The sequence below is a fragment of the Fundulus heteroclitus genome, chromosome 8 (assembly GCF_011125445.2).
Source record: "Fundulus heteroclitus isolate FHET01 chromosome 8, MU-UCD_Fhet_4.1, whole genome shotgun sequence".
Lineage (NCBI taxonomy): Eukaryota > Metazoa > Chordata > Actinopteri > Cyprinodontiformes > Fundulidae > Fundulus > Fundulus heteroclitus.
Window position 1 is genome coordinate 5,100,701 of NC_046368.1, and position 12,111 is coordinate 5,112,811.

Below are 12,111 nucleotides of genomic sequence, written 5' to 3' on the forward strand. Positions count from 1 at the left end.
ACATTTTTTTTTAACATTTAATTGACAAAGCTGTGTCTGGAACAGCTTACAGCTTAGTTTCTTCATTACTTCACCAAAAAACTTAATATATTTCCTAAAATGTTTTTCAATGCATCAAACAGATTGCTGCCTGAATTATACTTATGCGATTAGCCAGCATTTACTGTGGTTTCAGCTGTTCTCTGTGATAATGACATGATGATATGACGCTGAATTTTCTTTAAATTGTGCCGTCCTGAACTACTAAAAAATTTACATAAGTCCTCTTAAACCTCTGCTTTATTTCCTTTTTTTAATTTTATTCTCGATCCACTGTATATATGTGGACACACTGTACATACATTATGCACGTTTTCCTCCTTTTGGCACCTTCTTTTGATTATTGAGCCGATGTGACACGTGAATTTCTCCACTGTGAGATCAATAAAGTCTATCTTAACTTATCTTATCTTATCTTAACGGGCCACCTGACCTGGTGGCATCTAAGAACATGACGCAAACAGGAGCACACAGGCATGGAGAGATGCTCAGTTTAGGGGTTTGCTTGAACATATTAAGCCAAATCAAAGCGCTTCGACTCATCTAGACACAAATCAACGGGATGTTATTAGCTGCTAATGAGCTGTTGTGTAGCGTCCCTTTCGGTTTAAACATAAAAGGAACAAAGATCCAGTTTATTCCGTTGTTTTCTAATGTGCAACCCGTTAATGACTCCTATAGAAACCTGCCTCCTGCTGAGGCTACACGCTGGGCGGGATCGTTGCGCTCAGAGAATATCAAAAAGACCTGAATTACAGCAGCAACAGCAGCGGGGGGGGGGGACTCCTCTGGATCAAGCGCTACCGTGTCCATCAGCTCCCAGTAACTACCCCAGTATAAAGCCTTTAAGGCCAACAACATGCTCATAAAGTATGCATCGAGGTCTTTAATCCAGTGGAAGGGCTGACAGGAGGTCTGACTTCCCAGATGGTCGCTGCTGGCTTTAGAAAGTTTGAGCTTTCATGTTATCAGATCCGCTTTTTCAGATCAGACCTAATTTAAGGGGGGAGGGAGGGTGGGGGGGGGGGGGGCTGTGGGAACACAGACACTTCTACTGGTTCTGGTTCTACCCAACAGGAGCAACAGCAGAACTTCCTTCAAGACACAGAGTAGGACAGCGTTTTCATTCTCAGAGACGACCGTCCGGTTCTTCTCATGGGAGGTTGCCCAGGGCGGCAGTAGATCTGGGGGCGTAGGAGCCTTTTCAGTCTCGCTGCTGAGACATCAAAAAGTTTTTTTTAATCGCTTATTTGGTTGTGTAGGAGTTGGTATCCTCTCCCTGCCTTAAAGAAGTCCACCCTGAAGGTCACCTGCTTTATGCAGAACGTGATGAAAGAGCCACCACTCGTGCCCCAGGCTGTTTGAATTAGATAATTTTATTTATGCCGCATCTTCTAACAGTGGAAATTAGTTTTAATCTATACTTTGTTCATACAGAGGTCCATACTAACCCTGCTTTCCAGAATTAAAACTACTGTGTTTTTCCGACTATAAGGCGCACTTAAAATCCTTAAATTTTCTAAAACATTGACTGCGCCTTATGATCCAGTGCACCTTATGTATGATTACTGAACTTGTTGTGTTTACTGACTGATTTTATGTGGTACAATGCGCTCAAAAATCTGTTAAAATGTGTAAATACGACTTTATTAAGCAAAGAAGCTGCTCCGCTCAGTGGATATTAGGAGCATTACGGTACACTGTGTCTCTACCTGATAGGACCCCTGAGCTGTCTACCAGACTGCCTGACTGTAATGTCTAAACTAGAAGTGCATTCATGTAAGGCAGCCTGGAGTATGTGCTACCAACAATAAACCTTTAAGTTAATTCAATATAAAAGTTTATTTTGGCCTTATGTTAGAAACAGGGCGGTGTAGTCCAGCTACTCTGTCCTCCTGATAGAGACGGATAGCTCTCCCTCTCAGGTAGTATGTGTGTACGCAGAGTGATAACAGTGATATTACACACTGGGGAAGAATATTTAATGCGCATTATAATCAAGTGCATCTTATAGTCTGAAATATACAGTAGAACTAATTGACTGGCCCTCTACCTACCGTCAATATATAAGCAGTCATCTATTCACTTTGATGTATGGAGAACACAGGTGAGAGTTCTTAAAAAAAACATACATGCAAGAAAAGTTCAAATAAATTCTACTTTTTAAATAGTAGGAAGATGAATGAATAATTTAAAAAACACGATTTTATCCTTACTTTTATAGTAGGGGAATATCTATATTTAATAAGAAAAAGTTAAACCCTAAAGTTAAAAGCAAGCATTATATAGATCAAGAGAAACTAAATCACAAAGTTAAAAAAAAATACAAAAATATGTTTTTAATAAATGTGAATAAAAAATAAAAACAATTTGTAAAAATTAAAAACCTAAATTCAATATATAGTAATTGCTGTAAACTACATTTTAAATGGGGAATATACATGTAAAATACTACTATTACTATAGACTCTTCCTTCAAACTCTTCAAACTCTTAAAATTAATAAATCAAAAATGTAAAAATATGTAAATTCTAAACATTTATTTAAATCAAAAATAATTTAAAACATACATGTAGTATATAAATGACTCATTTTACTATAGCTGTGGTGAAAACAGTAAATATGATAAACAGGTTGAAAACTTTTGTTTTGATTCTTATATATTTAGATTTTTTTCTCAAACTGCAGCTAAAAGTCCAGTCCAACAGACTCATTAAACAATAAACCATTCATTTTTAATTTTTGGTCTATATCATCATCTTAATACAATCGTTATTTATGAATTGTTTATGTGTAAATGAACTTAAGCTGTGAAAGATTTTCAAACAGGAACTCGGTTTGTGGCGTCTCAGTAAAATCCGAGTCCTCAGCAGGAAATCTGAGGAACAAAGAAAAACATCCACGCAGCAGATTTCCTCCTTTCTCCGGCTGCGAGGCGAGTAAAGCGGGATCACAGAGATAATCAGAGAGCAGCAGCGTGACTCCTCTAATTCTTTCAGAGACACGTTGCTGAAGGAGCCTGTCAGCCAATCGGGTTGCTCGTCAACGCCGCTCGCATCACAACGAGGAAGCGGAGAGAAAAACGTTCGTGGCGATGCCGACAGAGACGCAGAAATAAAACCGTCTGTTTCTTTACCGTTCAAACTACCCTGCTGATTGGTTCAGTTACAAACATTTAACCAGAACCTCCGCAGTCTGACCCGTTACCACCAGAAAGACCCGTTCCTATATAAACCTCCTGCTTCCGCCTGGAGTCTGATTGTATTTTAGGTACCAGCCTCCTGGCTAAACATAGAAAAACATGAATCACACAGAGAGGAGGAGGTCCACTTTGCTTTTTGTGTTAAAGCTGCTGGTCCTGCACTCCTGCTGCAGCTGAAACCGCATATTTAAACAGAATTAAAAAACAACAACACAAGGCCTTTGTATTCTCGCCGCCTGGCAATAAATCAGCGCAAACTTTCACTGTTTCGGGTCTGTTGGGACTGACAAAATTATTTCTATTCACTAAATTCCAGAATAAGAGATTTCATTCAAAAGATTGTTTTTATTTTCTGTAACATGGTGGAGTACATTTATTAAGATTTCTGCTTGTTTTAACGTTTTGGTGAAGCCCAGATGATGATGCCATGGTTGTGTAAGTTTCATGCAGAGGCCAAAGTAAGTCCGAGTGTCATCTGTGTTTCGAAGTTACTTGTCTGCCTGTTTTTTACACGATGTGAGAGCTGGAGTCTAAAGTCAATTTTCTATTTGTACCCACAAACTAGGAGAATAAAGCTGATTCTGATTCTCCAGAGTAAAATGAGTCAGTATGGACATGGGCTGAAATGCCGCTCAGAGAGGAAGAAGCCAACCCTCCAAAACCATCAGAGAAAGCCAGATTACAGTTTAGAAATACACTCCGGGATAAAAACCTTGACCCAGGAGAGGCTGATCCACCAGAATCCATCCAGAACCTCATCAACAACTTATCCAGGAGGTGCCAGAAGAACCGAGAACAACGTCTAAAGCTCTGCAGGCCTCACTGACTCAGTTAAGGTCAGAGGTCATGAGAGAGAACATAAAGGCTCGTCTCACATTTACCAATAAAATAAATAAATCTGATAATCCACAAGATTTCTGGGAAAATGTTCTGTGGACTCAAGAGACAAAACTGGACCTTCATGGAAGCTGTGTGTCCCGTTACATCTGGCGTAAAACTAACAGCATGTCAGAACCAGAACATCAGACCTAGGGTCAAGCATGGTGGAGGTAGAATGATGGTCTGGATGCTGCTTCACCACCCGGACAACCTGCTGTGCTAAAGAGTTCTGCTCTTTAGAAAACGTCCTGAAGAAGAAGGCCCAAAAATCTCTTTGTGACCTAAAAGCTGAATTGCACTTGTGTTCTGCAGCAGAATAATGATCCAAAACACACCAGCAAGAAAAGAAGACCATAATGAAGGTTATGGAGTGGCCTAGTCAAAGCCTGGACTTAAATCTAATTGAGTCAGTCTGGTATTACCTCAAACAGGTCACTTCTACTGAAAGACCCTCCAATGTGTCTGAATTAAATTGATTCAGCAAAGCAGAGCAGGTCCACCTTCCTCCACAAGAATGTTAAAGAATCAGAACCAGGTATCAGAAAGGCAACATGGCACAAGAGAAACTACCAGTTATTAGGCTTAGGGGGTGATTACTATTTCATACAAGGTCAGATCGACAGTTTTTCCTCCATAATAATAAAACATCTCAGTCTAAATATTGCATTTTGAGTTTTCTTTGTCTAATATTTAAATTGGTTTATCTTAAGTATACAAAACCACTTTTCTACGCCACCGTAAGTCAGGAAGTTACAGCCTGGAGACCTCCAGTTCCGTTATGAACTGATATAAACTGGAGCACCTGTCACAGGTGAAAAGGTGTGGCCTGCCAAAATAACCCAGTTACGCTGGTTCTGTCAGGACAAATGGGCCAGAATTCCAGCAAACTACGACCCAAGATATGTGACATTAAATGGTTCTTTTACCAAAAGATACTCAGGAAATGTCTGAAACTGAAGAAACTAACAGAAGATAAATAATTTAGTTAATCCCGAGTGTGATAGAACCCCTTTAGGACCCATGGAAGGACCTGAAGTTCTGGTCCATTATCGCCTGAATACATCTGCATCTCAGGCTGACAGCTGATGATGAACGGCTCTGAAAACGTAGCTCTACACGTTGGTTAAGATCAGCTCCCCAGAGGTCTGCAGGAAGTGAGCAGAGACTAGAATGGCAGATGAAGGTCGCCGCATCATCTGAGGACGATGCAGAAAACCAGACGATCATGTGTTAGGAAGAACCGTCTCACCGAGCAAACAGGGAACAGAATAAAGACAAAATAAAAACAAAATAAGGGTTAAAATAAACGTCAGCACGGAGCCGACCCGCTAACCAGAACCTTCCCAGGAACTCTGCTGCCGTCTGACTCAGTGGGAATGGAAAACTAATACTGAAATGTTGATGAAGGATTTAACTGATAAAAGACGACTCATTGTTCATAAAATTGTAATCAAAGTTTTTCTTTTGATTCCCAGCAAGAAAGAAGAATAAAGCACAAAGTAAATAATGATTAATGAATAAAAATGACAAATTGATGAAATAACAGACGAGAGAACAGAGAGAACTGTTGGAGGAGAGGAAACGCTCCTTCACAGCTGAGGAGAGAAATACCTGAAGTTTCATCTGTTCTACAGCCACTTTCCATCCATCCATCCTTCCATCCATCCATCTATCATCCATCCATCCATCATCCAACCATCCATCCATCCATCCATCCGTTCTTCCATCCATCCATCCCTCCCCCCATCCATCCATCTGTTCTTCCATCCATCCATCCATCCATCCATCCTTTCTTCCATCCATCCATCCAACCATCCATCCATCCATCCGTTCTTCCATCCATCCATCCATCCATCCTTTCTTCCATCCATCCATCCCTCCCCCCATCCATCCATCCGTTCTTCCATCCATCCATCCATCCTTTCTTCCATCCATCCATCCATCCGTTCTTCCATCCGTCCTTCCATCCAACCATCCATCCCTCCCTCCCTCCTTCCTTTCTTCCATCCATCCATTCTTCCATCCATCCATTCGTCCTTCCATCCATCAATTCTTCCATCCATCCATTCGTCCTTCCATCCATCAATTCTTTCATCCATCCTTTTTTCATCCATCCTTCTATTGATCCATCCTTCCGTCTTTCCATCCAACCATTCATCCATCCTTTCTTCCATCCATCCATCCATCCATCATCCATACGTCTTTCCATCCATTCTTTCATCCATCCTTTTTTCCATCCATCCTTCTATTGATCCATCCTTTCATCTTTCCATCCAACTATTCATCCATCCTTTCTTCCATCCATCCATCCATCCATCATCCATACGTCTTTCCATCCATTCTTTTTTCCATCCATCCTTCTATTGATCCATCCTTCCGTCTTTCCATCCAACCATCCTTTCTTCCATCCATCCATCCACGCATACATCCATCCATCCATCCATCCATCCTTCCATCCATCCATCCCCAGTTTTTTCTGAACAGATTCATTGTTTTTAGGTTTTCTCCACATGTAGATCAAACAGCAGGTAAATAAATAACCAGCGTTTGTTTCTGTATATTTTCTAGAAATTGAACCAGGAACCTGCAGGCAGCATTTCTGGTTCACCACTTCATTTTAAGGCTGAAGCTTTCCGCTGCATCAGACTGACAAGAGAAAATGGAAAAGTATCTGGAAACAAAAGATCGTCTTTACATAATTGTAAAGGCTTCTGTACATTTCAACATGTAATCCACAAGATTGTCACGTCTGACATCTCTGCAGAAACGCTTTGAAAGAATCTGAGGTCGAAGCGTATTAAAGGCAGATGATAAGTTACACCAAATGACTATCTAAAGCCGGAAAAAGAGGCTTAACCGCGGCGCTCAGTTTAATTTTCCTGGCCTTCATCTTTATCTGGAGCAGAATAATACAGTATTTATGACATTACAACCACTGGAAGCTGTCCAGATCAACAGAAATGCAATTAACTCTGAAAGTGTCCCGTTTAAACAGAGCTCGCGGTCATAAAGGACAGATAAATGTTCAGAGCATTTTTCTCCAGTGTAGCCTCTAAATATGCTGCAGACCCCTCACTTCTCGCTGATGCCACCCAGTCAGGTCCCCAGCAAGACCAGCAAGTCAATCAGCACAGCTTGAGAGTGAATAGACCTGCAGCTGCTACAGATCATTTACAGAGCCTGTCAGAGCAAATGATGGTGAAAGCTTTTGCTCCAGGTTTTTCTGCTGATCTGTGAGGCGCTCGCCGCTGTCGGTGGCAGGTTATAAATGGAATAAAGTTATAAAGCAAGAGCTTTTCTCCCATTAAAAATGTAGAAAATCCCTCACACTAACCAGTTAATACATGCGGGGCTGCGTTATTTACTCACACATGGTGCATGACAGCAGCAAACACAGATCCGAAGCAGCAGTATCCTTCCTGGATGCCGGATAGTCATCAGAGTTTAATCCCAAAATGAAAAGCTTAAGGTCGGATAGAGCCGTGTGTCCAATGCAATTTTCCAAATCTCGTTTAATCTCCACCCTAAAACCGTTTATAACTCCACGGCATTCCTTCAGTCGACGCAATAAAGGCTCCACATCTCATAAATGGCTCCACAGAGGATCGCGCTTAGCTTCTCAGGGAGTACATACAGCCGTGGTGAAAAGAAAGTTCACCCTCTTTCAGCGCTAAAATGAATGGAAGCTGTTCATTAGTCAATCACCAGATGATGATGTAACGATTCAGAATGTGGACCCAGTACTCAGCCAGTGCTGACAAAAGATATTTATTTTGGAACTGATAGTGGGACAGGAACCAAAACTACTGAGGCAGTCAGATCACAAAAAAAAGGGAAAAACAAGAATCTTAATCCAAAAATCAGCCCAGGGTTCAAAAACAGAAAAACCAGAATGCGAAGAGTGTCCAAAGAACAGGTCAGAGGTTGGCAAACAAATAAACTAAGCAGGAGGACTAGGAACAAACGAGCACTACTAGACAGGAACAGAATCAGGACAGGTAAACAGGAATCAGGTGATAGAACGCTGGAACAAATAAGGAAAAAGATCAACAGGTAACTATAGACGCTGGATCAGACTCACCAAAAAAACAAGAACAGACGAACTGGCACTGATGACTGACTGAACAGGGATTATATAGAGCTGAGACCAGGTGAAGCCAGGAAACGATAATTGCAGGAGGGGTGGAGCAGAGCAGGTGTGTAAAGAGAACAATCAAAGCAGCCGTCAGTGTTGAGTTCCCAACAGAAAACAGAAGCAAGCCAGAAACCAAAAACAATAACAGAAAAACATTGCAGATAGCAAATAAAACTGATAATATACACAGAATTAAAATACCAAATAAGCCTCTTCTCTCTAGAACCAAGATGGCGGCAGGGCTGAGGCTAGCGGAGATGCGTCTGGATGAAGGACCAGAAGCTTTCACATTGTTTTAAATCTGTGTTCATCTCTCAGATTTCAGAGAGAAAGGAGAGATTCTCGTATCGTCCTGGTGAAAGTGTTCCTTCCAGATGGTTGAAGGAAGTTTTTAGTGCTGTAGGGTTCTATTTTCTTTAAAACATTTTGGGTTTTAAAGGTGCAGGGTTCCAGGTATTAAGTGTTCACTTATATACAGAAAGCCTGTAATTTATTTATTGATTTATGTTTTTTCACTTTATTTTTTTCAGGTTTCACGTTACACATGTCAGCTTAAATAATAATACATATGATTTAGCAATGGTATCAAGGTGTTACACGATTGTATCTGTTGCTTTATGTCTGTTGGTTGTGCTGTTCTTTTTGTGTCTCTTTCCAGGTGACGGAGCAGACAGAGGACGTTTTATCATTCTCTCCCTTTTATCTCTTCTTTCTTTCACCTCTTCTCTTTCTTTGTTTTTCTCTCTCTTGTTGTTCTTCCTTTACTCTCCCATTGTAGTGTCCATATAATTTGAAATTCTCCCTGCAGGAATCACAATAAAGCTATTAAAAAAAAAAACATCTTGGGAACACGTCTCTATCTCCTGGTTGTGTTAACAACGGGTCAAGCCTCTTCTCATGAAGAACAATCTGCTGTTCTCTTAAACTTTAGGCTACTTTCCAAATGTCCCTTTCTGTCTAAACGTTTGGAGAAGGCAGCTCTGATTCAGCAGCTTCAGGATATCCATGAGACGTTTAGGTCTTGTCACGGCACTGAAACGATGCTTTTCTTCCTCTGTTGCTCCACCTAACCATGGTGTACCACAAGGCTCCACATTAGGGCCCATTTTATTCTCTCTGTAGCTGTCGCCTCTGGGGTCCATTTTCCACAGAAATAATGTGTGTTTCCAGTTTTATGCAGATGACTTTGAGGTTTATCCTCCATTATAATCCAACGGGTCCCAGTCAGCAGAGAGTCCGCTCAAGTGTTAGTCAGCTGTGAGAGCATGGCTGGAGTTGAAGTGTCTTGATCTAAATGATAAAAAGTCATTTTATTTGGTAAATGTTAGGATGCAGCAGTGCTGTTGGACCTCTAGTCTCTTCTGGCTGAGTGTCTGTCAGGAATCTTGGGGTGATCCTTGATTCAGATTTTACATCCAATAAACTGATCAGTGCTGTAGCCAAGCTTTTATAATCACAGAGGTATTAGTAAAGACAAGCATTATTCTCCTCGTGACGCCACTGAAAGACTTAATCAGGGTTTTATTGATAGACTTGACCACAGCTACGCCCTCTACTGAGGGACAGACTCGTCTCTTCTTCACCGTCTTCAGCTGGGTCATAATTCTGCTGCCCGTCTGCTGACGACGACGAGGAAACTAAAAATTAACCCTTTTCTTTTAGGATTTGTCATTCAGATTTCACTTTTAGTTTTTATGTCTCAGTGGTCGAGCACATCTTTAGCTTCTTGACCTTTTACATCAACCATACAACACTAAGATCTCCAGACCCAAAGCTCTAGTTGGTCTCAGGACTCGGGAACAGCCTTCCTCTTCCTTGGAGGTCTGCAGGAGCTTTTAATTATCTTAAATGTCTTTTAAAAACTTGAGGACAGTTTCCTCTGGGCCTTTTACTGCAGATTTTACTGCTTATTGTATTAATTCTATTGGTTATTCTCCTGTCCAGCGCTTTGGTTGCCGTTTGGTTTGCAAGGCGCTTTCTAAATGAATGAAGCATGAATGAAACGGCTTGGTTGCTTACAGGTTTGAACACACTCCCACTTCATTGCTGCACAAGCTGCAGGTTTGAGGTCGGGTGAGCAGAGGAGAGTCAGCGCGTTGACTTTGAAATGCAAAGCACGCGCAATTATCCCGCTTAAGGTTGGCGCTCCGGCTCCCAGGAACTCCCGCTGGGAACGACGGCGGCAGCACTTCATGTTTCCTCTGCGAACCCGAGCTGTGATCTGGGTGATGAAGTGGGCGACGTACGGGTCTGAATCTCAGGGACGGCGTGGACGCAGCCAGCAGACACATTATTAAAATCACATCACCCATCCTGTACATTCATTACATCTCATTTCACTGCACAGAAAGACATCCAGCACCGCCAGGAAATGAGCTAAATTACCACCTGACAAAATGATGACTGCAGGCCTCGCTATAACTCAGCGCTAAATAAAAACTGCCGGTGCAAGACTTCAGTGTAACTAGAAAACTAAAGCACAGCCAGTCTGATGGAATAAATGGTCCAAATGAAAAGACTCGCATCTCTCTGAGCCAAGCGAGCAGAAATTATTTCAGTTTTAAAGGAACAGGAGCCGGACGGATGTTTTTATTCACCTGGGAGCACTCGGAGTTCGGCGTCTGTCCCCGTCCTGGTGCTGCCGGGGTTATCTGCCAGGCAGCGGTACGTGGCCGAGTCCGGCGGCTGGACCCGGCTCACCTGCAGAGAGCCGGACGGCAGCACCGCCAGCCGGGATTCGGGTTGAAAGCTAAGCGGCAGGTCCTCCCGGTTCTTCTGCCAGCGTATGACAGGCGTGGGGTCGCCGGAGACCTCGCAGCGCAGCAGGGCGGTGTCGCCGATGTAGGAGGAGACCGACTCAGTGGGAACGATCACCCTCAACGGACCTGAGAACAGAGGAAGCAGAGTTATTTCTGGTACGCCAGAAGGGTCCATGTTCGCCTGATTCATGGAGAACCTGTCATCAGGCCAGCTTTTTGTTTAAGTTTTTTTTTGGGGGGGGGTAGTTTTATTAATAACGTTTGCTAACAACACCACTTACAGGGTGCTGGTGGTTCCTAGAGTCTCTAAAAGTAGAATGGGAGGCAGATCCTTTAGCTATCAGGCTCCTCTCCTGTGGAACCAACTCCCAGTTTTGGTCCGTGAGGCAGACACCCCGTCTACTTTTAAGACTAATCTTAAAACTTTCCTTTGTGACAAAGCTTCTAGTCAGAGTGGCTCATGTTACCCTGAGCTACCTCTATAGTTATGCTGCTATAGGCTTAGGCTGCTGGAGGACATCAGGGTCTATTTATCTCACTCTGCTGAGTTCTCCTACTGCTCTCCAGTTTTGCATCGCTTGTTGTAATTTTAGTTTTTAACTTTTTGTTCTCTCTCTTTTTTTTATAGAAGGTACACCTGGTCTGGTGTTCTGTTAGCTGTGACATCATCAGGGGAGGCAGATCATCCACTATTACCATCTAACATAGAAAGTACTCCTGTGTCAATGTGAGCTTCTGTGCTTTCTGTGTCTCTGCTCTGTCTTCTCTAAGCCCCAGTGGGTGGAGGCAGATGAGCGTTCACACTGAGCCTGGTTCTGGTTCTGCTGGAGGTTCTCCTCCCTGTTAAAGGGGAGTTTTCCTCTCCACTGTCGCTTCATGCATGCTCAGTATGAGGGATTGCTGCAAAGCCATCAGCAATGCAGACGACTCTCCCTGTAGCTCTACGCTCTTTCAGGAGGAGTGAATGCTGCTTGTCAGGACTTTAATGCAATCAACTGGTTCCCTTATATAGGACATTTTTGACCAATTTGTATAATCTGACCCTATCTGTATGATTGAATTTGACTTTGGAAAGTGCCTTGAGATGATACGTTTCA

General features: G+C 42.4%; 1 protein-coding gene across 1 annotated transcript in view; it reads right to left on the reverse strand.

Annotated features, from left to right (window-relative positions):
- dcc (DCC netrin 1 receptor) overlaps positions 1-12,111 on the reverse strand; it is a gene marked incomplete in the record, with an annotated part of 404,255 nt that overhangs the window by 193,903 nt on the left and 198,241 nt on the right. The window contains 1 exon segment of the mRNA XM_036139981.1: positions 10,853-11,140. Coding sequence (XP_035995874.1) covers positions 10,853-11,140 — 288 coding nt within the window.